Below are 22,903 nucleotides of genomic sequence, written 5' to 3'. Positions count from 1 at the left end.
ACTCAAAAACAGCAGAGCGTCTTAAGAGTCTTGCAGCAACTTAAAAAAAATTATTGTGGCATTAAGCTTTTATGCATAGCCCACTTGTGCCAGAACAGATCGATCAGTCTTTCAGCTACAAGACTCTTCGTTGTTTCATTGCTGTAAGAGTCCTATGGAAACCACTTAACTCAGTGGGGCGACCGAATAAGTAAAGGACTATGGCCCTTATTTCACCATTTCCATAGCACGTCTCCTCCTCTTAATACTTTTATAATGGGTGGTTATCTATTTCTCTTCCTAACAACTACTTGTATGCAGATTTGGGACTAGTGTGTGCGTGAGCGAGAAAAAGCTGTAAGGCTTCCGTCCTTGGTAAAAGCTGGCATTTTGGAAAGCAGTGTTATATCCCCTAAGGGGACAGCCACTGCAATCCGCAGGAGCCGTGATGCCTTGGAGCTCCAGACAGTGCTTTATGGTGCTAAGCCCTGCATCTGCCTTAAGTGTTTCTCTCTTCATCTGCATCACAAAACTCTGAGTATCTCAGGCGGATATTCGACTATCAAGGCAGCTCGGCCAGCGCGTTGACAAAGGATTACAAGGCACTCCACAACAAAAGCGCCCTGGGAGGCCACCGAAGGCCGGCCAGGACGTGTCGTGTCCTCCCAGCTCACCTGCCGGGGACAGGGCGTGCAAGTTCACTCCTGAAGCAAGTTGCACAGGAAAAGGAGGCGGAGGAGAGGGCGAGGCGGCCACTCCCGCTGCAGGCAGGTGGCTGAGAGAAGGGCCGCCGGGGAAGCCGTCCAGTCGCGGGCGCCCGGGGGAGGGACAGGCCGGCTGGGAGGCGGTGCTGGTTCAGGCAGGGCGGCCCTGCACGGTATCAACTTGAGAGCGCGCTGGCCGGAGGGCGCCGCCAAGGAGGCTGCGGCAGCAACTGGAGTTCCGTGCCGCCGAGACCGGGCCTGGCGACGGGTCCCAATGTGGCGGCAGCGCGGGGGACGCCTCCGGGCCCCTGCAGGAACAGCGGCGAGCGGCGGCGCCCATGACGTGGACTAGCAGCATGAGCAGCGGTTACAGCAGCTGGGAAGAGTCCGAGTCCGAGGAGTTCTTCTTCACCGCCCGCACCTCCTTCTTCAGGAATCCCCCCGGAAAAGCCAAGCCATGTGTCCAAGTAAGTGCGGCGCAGGCTGGAGCTGTGCTCTCTTGCCACCTCTCTCCCTTCCACGAACTGCTCCAAGGGCGGGAAACCTCGAGGTCGCCCCCGTCCCAAGCCGAGCGCCTTGCCACGGCCTGACCAGCTGTAGGCCGCGCCCTCCTTGTCAGTCCACGTGTCCTTCCTGGTTCTCCCTCCTTTGGTTTGGGAGCAAGACCTCGGTTGCAAAGGGTGCCGGCTGCTCGAGGTGCTTCGCTCGCCCCGCACCTCTAGCTTCCAGCGCGAACTAGGGGTGTAAATCCGTCACTTCCAGGGGGCAGCATATAAAAAGCATAACCGGACGACCATTCTGGGGCTATCGCCATATGGCTCTCCTCTTGCGCTCTGTTCAAATGCACGTGTGGATCTCAGTCGTTGGAGTAGTTTAAGCAGTGTTGCTCTGATCTTTTCCCCTTAGTTGTGAAAAGTATGGTTGCTCTAGATAAACTTCTTCGTCAGTCTTGCCAGAGCACGTCTGGTATTAAAAAACTGCTTCATACTGCGGCAAAAAAAGGTTTTCTAAAAACGACTGCTCACGTGCTACTTCTGAAATTGCATGGTCTTGCAGCTATGAATCTTGTATAAACAGGATTTCTGGGAATATATAAAATAAGAGAAGCATTGTGATGCATGCAGTGCCTTATCCGGGATGGTGAAGGTTTAGTTCAGTTTTTTCTTAACGAAAATCTGCCTCTTACAGGCTCTTCAGTCATGAAATGTTTCAGTAAAGCCAGTGGTCTACTGTTTATCATAAGACCCAGGTTACTTGGAAAGCACAAATCATTTTTGAAATTGTTGAACTTTTATTTAAGTTTAGTGGCAAATAAGCCTTTATTCGATGCTTGGTGCAGAAGTTGTGTGTGTATGGATACATGTGATCCATACACAGTGATTAAGGGATGGCAAAATTTAAGGGGAGATGGCTGCAAGCAACATCTTGCAGCATTCCTCATGACTTCAATAGGACCATATTTGGCCTCCACTCTGTGGCCCTGATGCAGAAGTACAGTTGATAATAAAAGTGGACAGGAATTGACAGATAAAGAGTATGACCAGAACACTTTATTTAGCCATTTCCAAAGGATAGCTTTGTTAGTTTATAGTGTCAAAAAACAACACAAAGTATTGTGATTCCTTAAAGTCAAGCAAATTGATTCTGGCATAAGTTTTTGTGCCCATTTCAGTTGCATCTTTGCTTACACTTCATTGATGCCATGTACAACTTAAATAGTTGAGTGGTTTAAAGAGTAACAATCAAAGTGGGCTCTGCCCCAAAGATCTGGCAAATTGAACCTAGGCAAGAGAAGGAGCATACTAAACCAATGGAAGGGACAAGTAACATGAGCAAGGGTTGAACACAAGTAACACAGACCTGATTTTAATCTGGATGGGTGACTTAAATGTTGACCTGCTCAGAGAGCTTCGGTTACAGGCAGTATAGAAATGTAATATAATGATGCTAATTTTCCTCTTCATAGGAAGAGGACTAAAGGGTTAAGCCAAATGTTTCTCAGAAGGAGAGTTATGGTTTGAAAGAAGAAAAACAGGTGGAACTGTTCAAATATGCTGGGAGGAAACGGCAACTTCTAGGCATCAGGCAAAAAGTTTTTCTGGGGTAGCCCCAGAGAATCTGTGCAGTCAATAAGAAAACATTAGATCTTTAGCTGAGTGGTGGAATTGGAGGAGCAGAGGTCAGGGACAATATAACAGAGAAGTAAGGAGGGGTGAGGCTGTAGCTTTAAAAGCATAAAGACCAAGTGTAAATATTAGAGGGGAAGTTTTGTTACTAGCAACACAGAATTTATCAAAATAGACTGCTAGGCCATGTGTTTCTACTTCCTGCTCTTAGTATGAGTGAGGGACAGGGAGGGAACTGTGTGTCAGCTCCCCAAAATGTTTATGTTGACTAAAATACTCAGATATTCCATCAGCCATGCAGTTAAAATGCAGATGCCTTTTATATTTTGCTGTTGTTTTAATATCACACATGAACTCAGAGTTTGGCATTTTAGTTCTTACATGCTTGTTTAGATTCTGTTCTTCCGATTAAAAACTTGTGTGGACACTTAAGATGGGAATGAAATGAAATTTCTGGGGAAAAAACCCTAGTGTCAGTAGAAAATATCATTAGAGTAACTAACACATAGAAGTCTTGGGCTGGCAAACTAACCAGGAGGGCTCTTCAGTGTGATCCAGCCTTGTATGTTTTGCTGGATATCCAACTAAGAAATGAAGATAGTGCAGGCATATATCAATAAAACTATTCAAACATTTATTAAGTGGTGACGTTGCCATTAGAGTTTGGCACAAGTACATATTGTTGTGATGTTCAGGGGACGGGATGATCTGAATTGCTAGGCTGGAATCTCTAAAGGTTCTGAAGAAAATTTGAGGATTTGGTACCTTACACATTGTCCACAGGAGCAGAGGTGTGTATCTGTTACCCTGAATTTGAGGTTCTATTTTGATAAATCTGAAATAATGGTTTGTTAATCCTTTAAAGATAGAAAAGATGGTTTTAACAACTGTGTATTTAACTGTTATGTGAGTGCTTTATATTTTCTTTAATTTCCTCATTTAGTTAACAAAGTTCACATGTAACAGTAAACTGGCATTACATGAATGAGCATTGGGTTCATATAGTCTGTTCCACTCCTTGCAGGCTTTGTTTTGATTGGTTACTTTCACAGAAATTACAGGTTGCAAGCTCCAGCAGATTGGATGAGAAGTTGGTTCAGAATGTTAGAATGTTGAATTGCTTTCCATGGGAATAACTGATTTACAAGAATGCATGCAAGGGATTAGAGGAAGACATACATATGGTTCATTCATCCAGTGCCAGGCTGTGATCTGGCATTATGTGGGAAGCAGCCTGACACATGTTGTCTTCCTTCTTATTAAATTGGAAAGTTGCTTATAAAAGCACATACACTTGCATGTGTTTGTTAACTAAGGAGATGCCGAACTGTTCTCATGGGATGAAATTGTGACTACTTAATTCATGGTTATTTTGCTTTCCAAGTGGACCAGTCATATAAGAGGTCACTGTATGTTCAATAAACTACTACTGAGTCCTTGAAAGAGGACTGGAAGTGGCAGCTTTCATGGCCATCTGACTATTACAGGCTGTCCCGACAGCACAAACAATGATTCTACATGTTACCTGTAAAAGAGTTCGAATCAATCAGTTCTAAGCTTTCCCTCATTGAGTGGACCAGGAACAAATTCAGTGTTTGGATTAATGTTTCTTACTGTGAATACAATGAGTCATATTTGTACTATTTAAAGTACACAGGAGATGGGGATTATTGTAGAGCCTCTGTCATTTGTTCTTCTGAAGCAAGCTTGTGTTGGTGCTGCAGTCTGTGTTTGCTTATCCCTTCCAGTAAAGAAAAAGCAAGTTAACACTGAGGTCAGGGAAGCAACAAATATAAATCACTCCACCCATCTGCCTGCACTTAGTGACAATGCCCTGCCCTTCTTATGCTTGTGGAGCTGCCACTGCATCATGTTGGCAGCTCTCATTCACTTGCTTCCTGAGGCACATATACTTGCGGATTTTTTGAAGTTAAAACAATTCTTCAAGAAGGAATAACTGTGTAGAATAACCTGGTTAGTTTAAAGATGTAATAGATAAGAAGCCACCTGTCTGTGGATATAGGAAGGCCGCAGTATGGCTGTGCTCCCCTATTTCATCCATGTAAGCACATGTGTGTGAACTGATCACATGCAGAAAGCTTTTGCAATTAGGCCAGGTGCTGTATGAAAGTAGGCTGAGGGCTGCAGGTTGTTGGCCCCTGCTTAAAACACTGTGTGGACCCGGAGCTAACTGTATAGTATAGAGCAAAAGAAATCCAGTGGATCATCTAGCTCAGAGATGGGATGTTTAAGGCATATGTTTATCTTTAAAAAGTTTAGTGATAGATCTTTATGAATGTTGATTATACATTTGCTCAAGAATTGGAGAAATTTCTGATTTAGTAATTTAGTGCTGTATTGAGGCACTCGGTTCTTTTGAATATGAGTTGTAATGCAGAAGTTTAAATATTTACTTTTCCTTGTTGGATCAGGGCATTAATGAAGAACCAAAGATTGCCTGTACCCGTTCAACTTAATTGCACATTTTGGCAAAACCCATGAGGTAAAGCTGTACTTCCTGTTGGACCAAATTGTAGCAGTGATTTAGGACAGGGTTGAGAACCTTCTTGCCCTCAAAGTTTTATTGGACTTCAGCTCCCATCAGCGCCAATAATCAAATATGGTAGAAGTTGGAGCTCAATATCTAGAGGGGCTCAAGTTTGGAACTCCTGACTTAAAACCTCAATATTTAAGAAAATCTTAGTACTGTAAAATAGGTTGATTATGTAAATACTGGGCAATCCTATAACACTTTTTAGTAATGTAATAGAAGCACTGTAGTCCAGAAGGACAAAATGCATGTAAACACTTGACTGATCAGCAATATGTTTCAGGAAAGCATATTGTCAAAAACAGTGTTACTTAGACATGCCTTCTCCATTTCTCATTTATGAATTGACACATAAAGTCTCTTATTTGAATAGTCTCATGACTGCTTGCTGATTAGAAATAATACAAGTAGCTTACTGATATTTCTCCTATAAATAGTTTCTGATGGCATATTTTTAATTTCATTTTCTCTGTCAGCTATTTAGTATAGATAGATATTAAGTTCAAGTCATTCTATACACACTTATTTTTGTGATATATAGCCACTCTATAAACACAGGATTGCATTGTTAGTCATTTTATTATAAAAGTGAACAACAAAATACCTTATTTTGTTTCATTTTTAAAAAACCAGCAAGAATCACAGGAAATCGAGTTTTAATATTGAATACAGTGTTTTAATATGTAGCCAGAGTGGATTGTCGATTTATTTATATTATATTGTTTATGTACTTCAGAATTTTATTTGTGTAAGCCGTCCTGAGGCTCTTGCAAAGGACGGCATACAAATATCTTAAATAAATAAATAAATAAATCTCACAACAGCTTCTGGTGTATTCCTAACATTGCAGGATCTTTAAATTGTGCAGCCAGGCACAAATGGGCCATTCTAGGAAAGCAGCAGCAGTGCTGTCTCAAAATAGCAGTTATGTAGTTTGAAAATTCAATTTTGAAAAAGTTGTAGTATAATAACCAATTGACAGTGACTGAAAACAGTGTAAAAAGTAAAATGAATAGTCCAGACTTTTCTAGAACTGTTGCTAAAGACATTCACCAACATTTCCAATGGGAAAGAAATCATTCTGAAAGTTACACAGGGCCGCATTTCCTGACAAGTCATGTGAAGTCAGTGTTATTGTAATGGTAGTAATGCCAGAAAAGATCCAATATAACCTTCTTAAACATTCGGCTGTCCAATGTATTTTATTATTGCACCTCTACATTGATTGAGCTGCAGTCGTGGAATATGGATCATTGTTTTATTTTATCATTGCATTTATACAAATACTATTATTTGACTTTTTAATTGTTTTATATTAATTATTGTATTTTTTGATTTTGTGAATGGTCCTGGGAGCCTTTGGGCTGATGGATGGTGTAGGAATTTGAATAAATAAATAAATTAAAACAAATTTTATTGGAGAAAGTATGGGAAAGTATCATCACAGAATAGCAACAGTTTAGTTCCTAATGAAAAAAGTTTTCTTTAAGTGATTTCAGTATTATGTCCAATGCAACAAGACATTGTTCAAGGACAAAATCATTGAGATATGAGAAGAGATTAAACTTCCGTCTAGATTGCTCATTATAATGTCAGTTTTGTTTTGACTTCAAAGATGCCCTTGCAAAGTATTCATTTTCAGCCCTTCTAGGAACACTCTTCACTCTAGTTGGAAACCATGATCTGTTCTATTACATATAACAAGTCAGAAGTCAGCCATGTGCTAGATATTTCACTTGCAATGAGTCATCATTTTAAAAACAACTTTTTAAAGCCAGATTTACTTTCTTTCACAAATCATAATCTATTTAACTAGAAATAGTTTTGTATTTTAGCATTTCATAAACACAGATTTCTGTATTAATAACCCCCACTATACAGTGAAAAACATTGGCCATCCTTTGGTTGACTCTTTTGTAAAGTTTGATTTTAAAATTCCTCTGCATTGGCATTGTCAGATTGCTAGTTTGGAGGATTCTGCATGTGTCTAATGATGGTCCTGCATGTACATGCAGGTCAGAGCATGCATGTTGTAAAACCTGCCACTCTCTGTGCAAATTAGATTAAATAAAAGCAGCATAAGATTGCATCCCAGAATTACAGTAATATTGTAATCTTTTACAATTTGTTTAGTATATATTTTGGACTAGATTTTCAACCAACAGTATGTCTAGATTATGATACAAAAAGGATGAGATACTATTTAAAAATATTAACTTGGAGAAGGGAAGGAAAGTCAAACAGGTAACAGGTAGAGGCATTATGGGGAAAGTAGGAAACCAAGTGCTCTTCATTTCAGCTTCTAGAACTTTTATCACCTGCATGTGAGCAAAGATTAATCTTGGTAGTTGTGAGGAATAGCAAGTGACGAACAATGAAGAATTATAAATGCCATTGTGAAGAATTTTTTTTATAGTAAGTTTTATTCAAAATAACCCTAAAACAAAGGAAAACTAAAAACAACATCAATCATCAAAATCATCGGACCTGCTGGGTTAGCCCCCACATTTTTTTCTATTTATGATAACTTAAAAACATTTAAATCCATACGAAGTCCTGTTTCTCTAGCCAATAATAAAAAGAGTCCCAAGTTTGATAGAAATCAGTGTCTTCTTTCTCCTTCAGTGACGAAGTCAATCTCTCCATTTCTGCACAGTCCAAGATCTTTTTTAGGGTCAGTTCATTGGTGGGTGGTTCTTCACTTTTCCAGTGTTGAGCAAATGCAATCCTCGCCACAGTAATTACATGTAAAATCAAGTACATTTCTTGTTTACTAATATCAACAGGTATAATGCCTAATAAAAAAACTTAAGGTTTAAAAGCTAAGGATTTTTGTAACATTTCCTCAAGCCATTTATGTATTTTAATCCAATACTTTTTCGCATTATCACAAGTCCACCACATATGATAGAAAGTACCCAATTTATGTTTACATTTCCAACATCTGTTTGACATATTTGGAAACATCTCAGCTAATCTATTTGGCAACAGATAACATCTATAAAACATTTTATACAGGTTTTCTTTATATGAAGTTGCTAATGTTACCTTAATATTTCTCTCCCACAGCTTTTGCCATTTTTCTAATTCAATATTATATCCAAAGTTTTGTGCCCACGTTATCATAGTTTCCTTAACCTGTTCATCTTCCATTCTCCTATCTAGCAAGAAATTATATAGTCTTTTAATCATTTTCTCATCTGATTTAAGCATCACTTGATCAAATGCTGTTAAATCTTTATAAAAGCCCCACATTTTATAGTCTTTAGCATATCTCAATTGTATTTGCACCTTATGCCACCAAGAAATATTAGTTCCTTGTTCTTGTATTTCTTGATTCAGTTTCAATCCTCCATCATTACCCAAAATGTTGTCATATCTTATGATCCCTTCAGAGTTCAATGCATTTGGATATACAAGAGCTTCCATAGGTGAAAGCCATCTTGATAATTTATTACACAATTTTGTCTTTAACTTTTCCCACGCCGACATTAATGATTTCCCATGAAGAATTTTAAATACAGCTGCTGCAGGTAACAGTGAAATCGGACTTATTTCAGAAGTCTGCCTTAGGTTATCAACAAATTACGTCTTGAAAACAACAGTTTTATTCTTCAAAATAAGAGTAGAAAAACTCCCAACAGGGCTATAAACCTGTTGGAATGGGGTAGTGGGTGTAGTGCACTGGAGTAAGAGTGATGTGTGATTTGTCAGTGGAGAAAGGAGGACACTAATTATTCATTCCTCCCCAGCCCTCCTTCGTGTCATTAGCTTCTTCAATTTAAAAATGAGTGGTATTCTTGATTAAGTTGAATGTTTTGGTTACATAATGTTTTGGTTACATAATGTTAATCTTGGTGTTAAAGCAGTTGACCTCCAACTTCAAATTGACCTCCAAATCACCATCCATTCATGGTTTTCAAAGATTTGTCTTTCCTGAGTTTTTACTACTGAGGTTGGAGCAGAATTGATGATGGGTTCTTTAAATATTGTCATCCCACAAGTTCTGCACTGCTGCCATAAAGATTTGCTTAAGCTTGTCGTGAGAAAAAATAACCCTTCTCCCCCTTATGAAAACAGAGCATTAGGCTGTTCAGCCACTTGTGTGATCTGAACAGCCGAACATTGTTAATTCTTTTCCTATATAAAACTCAAAAAAGCTGGCAGGTACTAACTTAAAATACAAAGCTAAACAGACTGGATTATTTCAGAACATTTTGCTTGGTGAACTACCATATATAGGCTTTTGTTCTAAAGAGGATTTTCATTGTTACTATTAATGCCTTACTTCAGTTAATGCCTCTGTGACTATTAAGTGCATGAGTTAATAGTCACAGAGCAAAACCTTGCTTTGTCATTAAGCAAAAATGTATTATGGGTACAATATTTACCCATCTTGTATTCGTAGTACTTGTAAGAGCCTGGAGAAATTTAGAGCTCAACAGCATTCTCGGGCAACAGCTGTGACACAGATAACTTGGCAGGACATGCTGTAGGTGCCTGTCCTGGGCAACTGTCCTGCATTGGGCAACATCCAAATTATTGCAGAATATTAAGATATGGCAATGAAAGGGAAGCTCTGGGTGGTGTTATACTGGAATGCCTCCTAGAAGAATTGTTTATATCTGAGCCTGGGTGACATGGGCTGCTGTCAGCGTGTCTTATCCACCCTAGCTTTGTTATGTTGTCTGCCTGTCTGTCTGTCTATTGGAAAAGGAAGGTTGAGAGCACAACATCATAGCATTGAGCCCTAAGCGTGTTTACCCCTGTAAATGCTAAATCACCACCACAAATATTTCTGCATGTTCTTTACATCTTGGTAGGATGTGTTCTGCATTCCATTTGATTTGATGGTGACTTTCATTTTCTTAAAATATGTTTTAATTTTTTAAAATCCATATGTAACAGCTTTCCCGGTTCTATAGCGGCTTTTCTATAGTTGTGTTGTCTGATTTGCATTGGGACCTTATAATCTCTTACGTTAGTGAAACCAGAGATATCCTCCATTGCATCTCAGAGCTGTTAACTCGTGCTTTTCTACATGTCCATTATTTACAGGGGTTTTGCTGCTGATCTGAGATTATAGATACTATTTGAGATTGGAGATAACACTGGGCAGTGCCCTCAGAGGGACTTCCTCAAGAGGGTGGAGTTTAGAGCTTAATCCCCAACTCCAGAGGAACGCCAAGAGACTCTATGGACTGGATTGGGAAACTCTTTAGGTCTCATTAGGTTCATAGAAGTTCTGTATTCCTGATTATAAGTTGTCACTGATTTATCGCAACCCTATGAATGAAAGGTCTCCAAACTGCCCTATACATGTTATCCCTGCTTAGATGTTCTAAAGCTGTGACTTCCTTTATGAGGTAAAACCTGCTCTTATTTTGTTGTCCTTGGTGTAGGAAGAGACTTTAATGTGGCTTCTGTCTAACAATTCTAATTTTCAGTTCCACAGTGTTGAAATTGGCTGTCAAAAGCTATCTGGGCCAGAGATTCATTTCTAGTAAATTTCTTTCTAAACTTATGCTCAGATAGTGTCTGCAGTAGAGAATGAGGCATGCACAGAATAGTTGCATAGAACAGAATACTGTAGCTAGGCTAGGATCTTAGTGGTGAGAGAGAAGGGGTGCAGCATGGAGTGGCTTTCTTGTGTTAGCATTTGTTGCTGGAGCAATAACTGTAGACTTTGAGTATTTGTTTTTGTCTCGTGATACATGTACTGAGAATATAGGCTGGATAGAAAAGGGATATGGGTTCAGTACGTCACCCAAAGGAATTCCCATGGGCTTTTGCAAGTAACCTGATATGTAATTCCTGTTGTTCCAAGATAAACTGTAAAATTTATGATGTAATGGCAATGTTTCTGGTAAGATTCAGAACAAGAAAGCAATCATATAATTTGTATTCTGACTCCCAGTATCTTTAGTATATTTTTGAAGCAAGTCTTGTTTTTAAGGAACTGTTGAATAACGTTATGAGAAAAATACCAGTGTAGATGAATGGAATACTCAGCTGATGAGCCAAGATTTGTCACACTCTTCCTAGCATGCTAGGAATTGTTTGGCTAAAAATGGAACCAGAGGTGCAGAGTCAAAGATGTATGGCCTGTGGAGAAAGAATGCATTTACTGCTGTGCTTGAATTTGCAGGCATTATCAGATCAAAGTCCCTTAGCAGAAATGTTTTCACCACTGGCATTGTGCACAACTGGGTGGAGTTCTCACAGCTATACCAGATTCTCCTTATTCTGCTCCAGCAATCATAATTTGAGTTTTTGTACTTGTTCATCTGTAAATGGTCTTTTAAATTAATGTGCTGCTGCTGTTTAATTAAAAATTCTTTGCAGAATGCAGAGTTTGTAGTTGTAGAGCTGCAAAGAATTGTCAGTAAACACAAAACAAATATAACAACTAAATAAAAATAAAAAAGATTGTGCATGAAATTCCTTAAGATTTTGTTAGTGAAAATAGTCTGCTTAAATTTTCCTCAAATTTCGATAAAGGATTACTATTTTGTAGACTTCTGTCATTTATCCTCTCAAGGCAGAATAGGCCTCTCATGTCTTGACTGAACTTTTAACAGTTCTACCTTGGACTTTTAATTTTGAAGGAAGGGTGGAACTGCAACAGCATTTCCTTGTGACTGATTTCCTGAGCGAGCAGATAAGGAAGTTGCTCTTCAAAAAAAAAGAGAAAGAAAGCATGAACCTTGAATTAGAAAACCAGCAGACATCATTCCATTTACGCTTGAGAACAAAGCCAGCCACTCTCACTGCATTTCCTGATGGCCTCTTTCCGGAATAACTTGCTCATTTGCTTATGTTCAAAGGCTGTGTGTGTGAGCGGGTGTGCGCGCATGCACATGCTTTCACTGCAGATGAGAAATCAAGTGTTACTTCTTATCACTTAGTACTTAAACCCATGGATATTCCATTTTCCAAAAATACATTCCAGTGGTTATCATTTGAAGTTGATCAAGATTTTCTGTTCATAATAATTAGTGTAGCTTTGAGCCCCTGCCACCACATTAACCAGAATGGGAAGAGGGATATTTGGGATTAGACTGCCAAGTAGATAAATCAGGAAGCCACACAATGATCTGGTCACAGGCAAGCTTTCTGCCTTCCATGTGCTTGCCACTTCCGATTTACATCCAGCCTGACATTGTAGGCTGTTTAGGTTTAACAGGCTAGAGTTTTAAGCCCAGTCACTTTGGAATGAGTCAGAGATTTCAACTCAAATTGAATTCATTTATCGTGTCACACTGACATGACTCAGAATAGTTGTAAAGTGTTCAGCCTAGAGATAAAAATTTTTCAGAAATTTTTAAGCCATGGGAAAAATAGTTTTTTTTTTCAGTTTTTCTATTAGGAAAATATTGAAATGTTTCAAAAAATGGTAAATATGCAGTATTGTTTTTTGGTTGGTTTGTTTTATGTGGTCTTTACAGATCTAAACTGAGTCTCTAAGCAACCATTAGGATTGCTTGGTTCTGTAGTTCGAAGGCCAGAGAATTCTAATTTTGGAGGTGAGTTTTTTGCTGGGATCGCCTTCTCTGCTGCCTCTCAGTTGGCACAGAAAGTACTGCAACAACTGCAGAAGTGACCTTGGAGCATTAAGTGCTTTAGTCCTGGGGCATGTGGAGAGGGGAAGAGACTACTGCTGCCAAGATGCATCATTTGTTGGTGGTGCCTTTAGCCTCCTTTTTTCTCTCTCTGTATCACTGTAGTTAGACAGGTGAATTTGACTGTCTGGCTGTTTTGCAGAGAGGAAGAAGTGAAGAGAGAAAACATTTGACTCTGGAAGTTTGGAGGACTATGGGTATCCCCATAGGCTGACACCCAATGTCACTTTGTAACTTTTAAGAACCCAAAATGTATCATACAGAACCTGCTTTGCTTATAAAATTATCATTACAGTTAAAAACAATTGAAAAGGAAACTCGGTAAATGTATGATTATTTTCTGACCAAACTGTACTTAGTATTTTCCCTCCATGACTTCAATATTTTTAGAAATTCTACATCTCTTGTTTTAACCCCTTCCTATTTATATGGTTTTTAAAAATTGTTTGAGGAAGTAATGGTTATCTAGAAATATAAGAACGTTTTATTTATCATTCTAAAAGAAAACTTTTCTCAATCCAAACTTGTTCAGATGTTCAGTGGGAAAAAAGTTCCTTGTGTGGGGGAAAAACAGAAAGCAGGAGGGTCTTTTGTGGTATGTTCTTGTGACCTCCACCCCCCCAAGCTGACAAATGTACAGCAAAGAAATACCATCCTAGGGTGCAAAATATATGACAGGATACCAGTCAGAAAGCTGTATTACTATATGATGAGCCCGTACAAAAGGTATGTTACAGCAAAACAGAACCCTTTCTGTTTCATTCTTTTACTTTGTTGTGCCTCTTGCAGTAAATCAAGTGCTAGGAGTCTAAATGCTGCTCTTGCAGTTCAGCCTTCAAATTTAAACAACCAACTCTGTTTAGATCTGGGTTCCATGCCAGCAGTTAAAGCACAACCATATAGGGTATGACAAAACTGGTGGTTTTGGAATGAGATCATGATAAACTTGATCGGTTACTTTGGCATCTCAAGTACATATAAGTCTCTTTCATTCACTCTGTCACAGGCAGACACAAACAAACTGCATTACATTTTTAGTTCTCTTTATATCATGATTTTCTGTAGCAGAGATTTCTACAGAAGTTGCATGAAGACACAGAGCCTGGTTTTCCAAGATCTCACAAAGCTAGGTTATCCAGATATTGGTGTGTCTAGGTTTAGCATAAATGTAACCTTTACCTTACGCTTTTAGAAATAAGTTTACCTTTAATTTCAAGGACACCAGATACAAGTTTGTCCAGACAGTACAATGTGAGAGCTTTGAAGAAATGCTATGCCCCCATTCAGCAGCTGCTAAACATGTGGACAACCTGTGACTCTCTCAGAGTTTCGGCTTGCAACTAGCACCATCGTTCACCATTTGATGAAGATTGTAGGCCAAAACAACACTGTTCTACAGTGTTTGATAGTGTCAGGAATAAGGAGCTGCAATTTCTTGGGACTGGCTTGGAATTTAATATATTTTTCCTGTATGCATGAATAAGATTGCACCTTTAACAGATGTTCCAGTTCGTTAAAGCTGAAACACTTTCATACAGTATATGCTGCTTGTGCAAATGATGAAAATGTGATAGCCCTCTTAGTCTGAGTTGAGAACACCTTTTCAGATTCAACCTATGCTTAAGGAATCGATTTACAATAGACTGTAGGAATCAGTGCACCATTTGGAGTAAGTAGGTTGGGAGCGCTAGGTCTCTACTTTTATAGCAAGGCTATATCTGGCTACAGGAAATCCAATAAGTGTTAATCAGCCTATACTCCTGGATAATTAGCAGCTTTTCATATTGCTTTTAAGCTATATCATGGGCAGGATCACATTTGTGGTGGAGTAGTGTTTCAAGGATTCATCTTCACCTGAAGAATGCTAAATGCTTTTGGTTTGGTCCTAGAAAATGGGCTGGTTCACATGTTATGAAAGCCCAACAAAGGTTAACATACCCATGGCGGGTATTGTGCTGTTCCTGGGGCGTGGAAGCACCATTGCTGTATGACACTAGGCTTGCCATGGGTTTCATATTGTGCAAATCAAGGTGGCAGGAGACTAACCCTGAGCCCTGCCACCTGGGTTCATGCAACATGGATGGCAAGCCAGACAGGCATGGGCACCATGCAAAAATTACAGGTTGGTATGACATGACAGCCTCCTCATAGGTAAATTAATCTGGGCTGTTGTATCATGCAAACAAGATTAATGTGGAAAATTAATGTTCTGCTATAGCTAAGGTCTGTTAGCATGGTTCGTTTCTTCTTCCCTCTGGGCAACCTGCAGTGATGCCCAAAAATCTGCCCAGGAGGGTGTGTGAGAGGATATAGGGTCAGGGTCCACAGCTTGGGAGTGCTCCTCGACCCGGAGCTGACTTTGGAAGCTCAAGTGGCAGCGGTGGTGAGGAGTGCTTTCCATCAGCTTTGGCTAATCCATCAGCTGCGTCCCTACCTGGAGGACGCCTGCCTAGCGACAGTGATGCATGCATTGGTTACTTCCCGGTTGGATTTCTGTAACACGCTCTACATGGGGCTGCCCTTGAAGACAGTCCGGATACTTCAGATGGTGCAGAATAGAGCAGCCACGTTGCTGACGAGGACTGGGCGTTATTCTCATATAACCCCAGTCCTCTACCAGCTTCACTGGCTTTCCATTGAAGTCCGGGCTCAATTCAAGGTGTTAGTAATCACATATAAAGCCCTTAACGGCTTGGGACCCGGATACCTGAAGGAACGCCTGCAACCATATTTGCCCTCCAGCCCCTTGAGATTGGCAGCAGAGGCTCTCCTCCGGGAGCCTTCCGTGAGAGATATCAGGAAGCAAAATACCCAGAGGAGGGCTTTCTCTGCGGTGGTGCCCCATCTGTGGAATGCACTCCCCAGAGAGGTCTGCCTGGTGCCATCGTTATTTGTTTTTCGGCACCAGGCCAAGACCTTTTAATTCAAACAGTATTTTAATAATGTTTAATATTTATATATTTTAATTGTGCAGCCAGTGTGTTTCCAGGTTTTAAGTGTAATTGTTATTGTCTTATTCATTTATTTCTGTGAGCCGTCCCGAGGCTGTGCAGCAAGGGGACGGCATATAAAAACTTTAAATAATAAATAAATAAAGGGGAGGGGGGAATCACCCCTCCTGCTCTCACTGATGCAACTCAGTTGTAGTTGAAAGGAATTATTTTCTCAGTCTTTAAAAAATCTTCTTTTAAAATAGGCAATCTGTATCCTGTCCTTCTTCCCTCTATCATAGATGCCTTGTACCAAGGTTGTAAGGTAGATAGGCATGTTAGCTTACCTAGCTTTGTAGAAACGGAATTAGGCATTCTGAATCCTGTCCCATACCATCAGTCCATTTGCAAGCCCTTTGATGGTACAGTCGCCATGACTTTGATTTCTGCATCTTGTCAAAGCTTAGAAATTCACAGCTTCATCATGTGTCCTGAAGAGTGTGTGTGTGGCTGTCAGCACTTGTAGGCTTTAGCTAATACAGAAACATGATGAGTAGATGTGTAAGAGGGTGGCTTTACTCCATCTCTTTCAGAGAGGTAAAGGCTGAGCCATTGTGCATGACTGCTGCTTGGAATGTAAACAGAACACATATGTTTATATTGTAGCCTTGGTGCATGGCTATTTTGACCAGTTTCTTTGCAAAATATTAGTGTTTTTAGATGTTCGATAAAAACGTAACAAAAGGCAGAGTAGTGTAGGAGATAGAGTGTTGGGACTTGGGAGTCCAGATTCTAATCCTTGCTTGGCCATGAAACTCACTGAGTGACTTGGACCTTCCTTGCAAGAGAAAAGAAAAAGGTGGAATATAATTGTAATCAATAGTAACAATATTATATAGTACTATTTTTCCTGTACCTTTGAAATTTTCCTCTTTTTTTTTTTTTGCTTTAGGATGTTCAGAAAGAGAGAGAAGTTCACAATTACCTCACCAAAGAAGCAATCAAGGAGAAAGTTGAAACATACAATTCAGATGTTACAGATAAGCTAAAGATGACATTGGTAAGACTTGTCTATTGTTTCTGAGTAGTTAAAAGGAATAAATGCCTGTTAGTGTTTTTGGCATGTGAATTTTGAAAATGCATTTCTGTCTCAGCGTACTACTCATATTTATTTCTTAGCCTTGAGTGTATTTATGCTTAAAATACTTCTTACTCTTATGCAATAGACAGCCTTCACAGTACTGGCAGATGGTGTGTTTAGACACAAGACAAAAAGATGTGGAAGGAGGAGAAAGGATGACAATAAGCCAATCCAGATACCAGCTACGATATGGTGTGCATAGCTGTCTGGAGCATAAGAAGCTTGCATTTGATTGAGTCAGACTGTTGGCCCACAAGGCCAGCATTCTTGGCACTAGTATCAACTGTCCAGCATTTCTGGAAGGAATTTTTTCAGCTCCACCTGCAGATACTGGGATCACACTGGAATCTTCAGTATGAAAAGCATGTGCTTGACCACTGGCTGCTGCTGCCGCCCCCCCCCCCCCCCTTTGTGAGAGGACAGGATCCAAATAATAGTCTCCCACCAAAGGAGACCTTGCTCTTCAATTCTCTCCAGAAGCCATGTAAAATATAATTTATTCCTTTAGCTTCCAAATATTCACAAGTACAATTTTTATAGTGTGCGTGATTCTGTTTTAGAACCCCAGCGGAGTGTACACTGGCTTCATCAAAGTTCAGATGGAACTGTCCAGACCCATCACACTACGGGATTCTGTGAATCCGGGGCAGCATATCAGCAACAACAATGAGGCAACTTTCTACCTGCCCAATGGCTACATGAATACTCTTCACATCAGCAGTACTAACACTGTCCGTGAAGTGGTTGAAGCGTTGCTCAAAAAGTTTCTGGTGGCTGATAATCCTGCCAAGTTTGCACTTTATAAACGTTGCCACAAGGAAGATCAAGGTAGGTTAATAGATCTTTTGAATGGTAGTGAAGAAATGACCAGGATGAGTGTGTTAGAGATAGTGGTTTGGTATCATGTATACACCATTAGTCTGTAAGTCTGTAATGTGGATATTGTGAAAAAATTTGCAACTAATTTGCAAATATATTTTGCAACTAATGTATGTTGGGAAAAATAAAGTGGACTCATTTTAAAATAAAGACAAAGGACCAATTATGAATCATGTATTTAAAATTAAGTTGTCCATGTTTAAATCATGCATTTGTTGTATAATAATCAGCTGCTCTAACAGTGAAGGGTGTACAGCTTCACAGCGAATCGGAGCTTCTGTACAACCAGGTGCATCATCTAAAACCTTGAGCCAGAGAACTCTCATGTAAAATGGTATCTACTTCAAGTAAGGTGGGGGGTGACTCTGTCCATCCCTGGCTACCCTCCACACAGGATACACTCCTGCAGTGCATACCAACTTTTATTCTGAGCTGCCTCAGAAGATGTCCTGCAAGGATAAATTGGATGCATGTATGCAGCCATGTGTGCAGCCTTGAGCTGATGGGCGAAAAGAATGGATATCAGTGCAATAAATCATAGAGTAAATTAACTAATAATTATGTGTAACATTCTGGCATGTGGATTGCAATTTTTCATTTGTGAAGCTAAAGCATGGAAGTTCACATTTTATTTTTGGAGGACTTTATGCATGCACTGATTGTCATCCTGATTTATCAGAGATCCTATATGCATTTTTGTGTGTCATTTTCTTGTTTACAGTTTATATGTGCAAGCTCTCTGAAACAGAACATCCTCTGTATTTGCGGTTGGTGGCTGGCCCAAGAACAGACATGCTTAGCTTTGTTCTCCGTGAGCATGAACCTGGAGAAGTTTTGGTAAGTTTCATCTGGGTTCCTGGTATCAATAGCTTGGAAAGATTCATAAGGATCTTCAAGTCCAACTATTGCAATTGAATATCTTTTCTAATAGAAACCTATCACAGTAGACAACAAAAGAAGCTGTTTGGTGATAATTTAAAATTAAATAAAATATCCAGTCCATGCTTTAACTTAATATAAGAAGTTTCATATATTTTGGGGGCACAAAGCCCCACATCTAGGAGACTAGATTTTTGGAGTTCTCTGCAGAATAAGTGAGAACTGTAACCTTGGCCCCATCAATAGCTATTGAGTTATTCCTGTTACAAGCCTGTTCCTTTTACAAGCCTCTCTCTCTCTCTTGCAGTGGGAAGCCTTTAGCTTTCCTGAACTACAGAATTTTCTGCGAATACTGGACAAGGAAGAAGATGAGCAGTTACAAATCTTAAAAAGGCGCTATGCAGCATACAGAGACAAACTTGAAGAAGCCCTTGGTGGGGTTTGGAAACCAGGTTAAAATGGAGCCAAAGAACACTCAGGAAAATTTTTTATTATCAAATATTGAAGAACATGCCAAATAAAGTATCCAAAGCAAGAGCAGTTTGTCTCTTTAAAACAGACAACTGTTTTGGTATTGTAGAAGTGGTGCAGTAAATTGAAATATTTTGCAGATTTCATTTAGAAATAAAAAACTGCAATATTTGCAGTTCTGTCATGAGTGCTTTATGAATGATTAGATTATGTCATGCTAGCTGTGAAAGTCTACTTTTAATGACACTATGAAACAGAAAAATTACTTGCTTGGTTAATTTGTACCTTTTAAAACAAAATGCAAATGTAAGTTTATTATAAACCCAAGCCCAGTTTTGAATAAAATTAGTACATATGATTGATTTGCACTAAATTTCTTCAAATATGTCTCTGTAACTTTGCAAAACATTATTTTTATATGTAGAAGAGATGGAAAATGTGTTTCAAATGCTGTGTAGAAGATGTTCAAGCAATCTGAAGAAGGTAGAGGGGAAGTTGGAAAGAAGGCAAGAGGCAGAGGATGTAGAAACAGAAAAGAGAAACGGTTATTTTGCAAGTTGATTTATGTTTGGATAAGACAGTTGAGCATTTGTACTGTTTTAGTATTACTGAAATTAATATATTCAATACCATTATTGAGATAGGTTTTACTAGATATAGTGGAAATTGAGCTGCATAAGGACTTTTGTGATGTGCAGGACATAACTTGTCACAATCTTGTATGTGTTGTATGATATGCTGAAATACTCGGTTGAGTCTTTCAAGCATTATGAAAAAAGTAATCCAGGATGAAAGAACTAATCCACAATTCTTGTACTCCACTGAATATCTAAAGAGGCAATTGAATTTATGTCACACAGACAGATACTTAAGAGATATCGTCGTATCATCCTGCATGAAAGAAAGACAAACTTTTTCCTTTTGTCTGAAGCAGGATAGAGGATGAGCTCTAGTGTCTGTAAGTTTATTACCTTGTGCTGTGAGCAACTTGAATTGTCTGCGTTTTAGTCTTTTTTGAACTATAAAATGTTTCAAAAGCTGCCTAGGATTCTGTATGCTGCTGAACTAAATGCAAGGTAAATTTTTGAGGGGGAAGGATTTTGCTTTTGAGTAACTATTTTTTTTCCAGAAAAATTTCATCTAACATACACAGGGTAATTGAAACCAAAGACATGGGTGTGTAACACATACCTTTATATAAATGTGTAACAGTACATGCTTTTAAAAAATGTACAGCCACCCAGGGGAACAATTTCTGACTTGAGATAACTATAACCATACTGTAAAAAAATAATGGTTAGCAGTCATTTTCCCTTTCTAATTATTTGGACATTAATTTTGAAATTTCTGAGAAATATCCACTACTCTTGAGACACCTGGTGCATATTTTATTGACCACCAAGATGTATGTTCCCCTGAAGAAGAGTGCCTATATTTAATTTTGGCTGCTTTCCCCCTCAAAACATTCTGAATTTTTAAATTTGCCAAGACAATCTTGATAGGTTGAAAATGTTAACACTAAATTAGAAGTAGAATTAATTAACAAATAATAAATGGCATATCTCGTTTGGGATTTTATTCACATGTAGTACTTTGTGTGTGCCTTGCTGTTATTGACAACATAATTAAAGTCACATAGGATAGGGGTGCAGGTTATGTTTGACATTGGTTAGAATTATTTTTCTACAAATATTATGTCACCTTGGCATAACAACGTAATTTTATTTCCATGTGCCAAAAACCTTTTGATGAAAGTACGAGTATTTAAATGCTTCTTAGTGTGATGTTTCATCTAGTCACATGCAAAGTACGCACCTTAGTTCTTGTCAGAGAGATGCAATTGTAGAGTATACATTGCACAGTTGAGCAATGCCCATTGCAAGACACATCAAGCATTGCTTTTGGATAAAGTGTTACCAAGGGAAAGGTTTAAAAAGGTTTAAAAAAAAAAACAGTTGAACGGAAGGTTTTCAGCAGAGTATTTCAGCTAAATTGGGGTGGGGTGAGATAGTTTTCATCTTCAGTTTTGTTTCTCACTTTGAACATTCTTTCTGCATGCTACTGAGTACTGTTTCTTTTCAAAGTACCACCTTTTCCCTTTCTTTCCAGACAGGAAACGTTGCTTCCTTTTGTCTTGGATTTGGAATCTTACATTATGAAGCCAAAGCAGAGTAATGGCTGGATCAGTAGGCAATGTTTCCTACCCACCCTGTGAGAGCATTGCTTTTCCAATCCTTTCTTCTAATTACAATTCATAATGGGAACTCAGAGTGGAAGCCTTCCGCAATATGATGCCTATGTTTTGCCCTATAGCCTCTCAGATTCCTGCTCATTGGCCATGTTGGCTAAGGCTGATGGGGGCCTAATTCCAAAACATTTGGAAGGCATCAGATAAGGAAGGCTGATGAATATGGAATTATGCTTCTTAATTGAAAAAGGATAATTAATACTAACAGAGCCCAGCAATGCCAGAGTGTATACCACTGCTGGCAGGTGTGGAAAAAAATTGCTTCGTTCTACTGACATCTTGCCAAACCCACCTAGGGAATAATACATTCGAAGTGGGAATGATTCAGCTTGGCTCATAACCTGCATGTGACAGCATTAAATTCTAAACTAGCATTAATTTGTATTCAAAAGTTTGAATGTTTAGACAAAAGTATGGCTCCCGTATTCCCAATCCAGGTGTGGAATACTGTGAGTTCTGGAATTTTTTTCTGTGTAAACATGTTTATACCTAATTGCATTGATACTCTCCCCCCTCCCCCCACACACAAATCCTACAGAATGTTCAATATTGATGCTTAGATTTACTGTTTTAAAATCTGCCAATGTGCAAGTTATGTGAATTTTGAAAAAAAAATACTTGAACTTTTAATTAAATTTCTTTACTCCCAAATATTTTTCTTGGTGTGCTTACACACTACATGTTTGAATTGTATTAGTCCATATATTCTTAAACGTAAAATACACTGGTTGCTGCAGGTAGTTTTTTAAAAATATAATTTCAAAGAATAAGTCAGTGGTGACCTATAAGTTTGATGTTTTTTTTTTAAAGTAGATTTTAATTTTTAGTTTCATATTAACCTGAGGAAGATGTTGCAAAACTTGTGTTTTGACTGTTTGGTAGTATCTGAATGAAGAATCAGCTGAGGGGAATAAGTAAACACTGAAATTGTTTTTTTTTTTCTTTTGAAAAACTGTACTATTTATTATTTTGAAAATCTTTTTTTATATGGAAACTTTGATTCCCTTTGAACTTGCTATTTTAATAACAAGTAGTTGTTCCACAATTAAAGCTGAAGTTGATACTAGCATGTCTAATTGTTACATTATTTGTTAAGGTTACCATATTTATACATAAGGATGATCACAGCACCAAGCCAAAGATCTCTCCCTACTCTCTCCTCTAGCTACTCAAATATATGGCTGCATTTGCACACATCACTAAACCAAATTGCAAAGTGGCGTGGTCTCTTTTTTCAGCTCCTGGGTTCGGATAGTCCTATGGTTTCCATGCATCTCCTAATGTCAACTGGTATCCCATAAGCCCATGAAATCAGTCCCACAGCGTTCTGCTCCTGTGTGACCTGCCTCTCCTTCATTGTGCCACACAGTCCC

At 39.0% G+C, this 22,903-nt stretch overlaps 1 protein-coding gene across 1 annotated transcript; it reads left to right on the top strand.

The window, feature by feature from the left end:
- Positions 1–847: 847 nt before the first annotated feature.
- RASSF3 (Ras association domain family member 3) lies at positions 848–22,596 on the top strand. Its single transcript, XM_044422876.1, has 5 exons — positions 848–1,150; positions 16,865–16,972; positions 17,614–17,881; positions 18,654–18,769; positions 19,119–22,596. Exons 1-5 carry the CDS (start codon positions 1,022–1,024, stop codon positions 19,266–19,268), a joined length of 771 nt encoding a protein of 256 aa, XP_044278811.1. The 5' UTR covers positions 848–1,021; the 3' UTR covers positions 19,269–22,596.
- The last annotated feature ends 307 nt before the right edge of the window (positions 22,597–22,903 follow it).

This window comes from Varanus komodoensis, unplaced genomic scaffold, assembly GCF_004798865.1.
Source record: "Varanus komodoensis strain SLA01 unplaced genomic scaffold, ASM479886v1 scaffold13_1, whole genome shotgun sequence".
NCBI classification, from domain to species: domain Eukaryota; kingdom Metazoa; phylum Chordata; class Lepidosauria; order Squamata; family Varanidae; genus Varanus; species Varanus komodoensis.
Note: the sequence above shows the minus strand (reverse complement) of the source record. Positions and strands in the feature narration are given on the sequence as shown.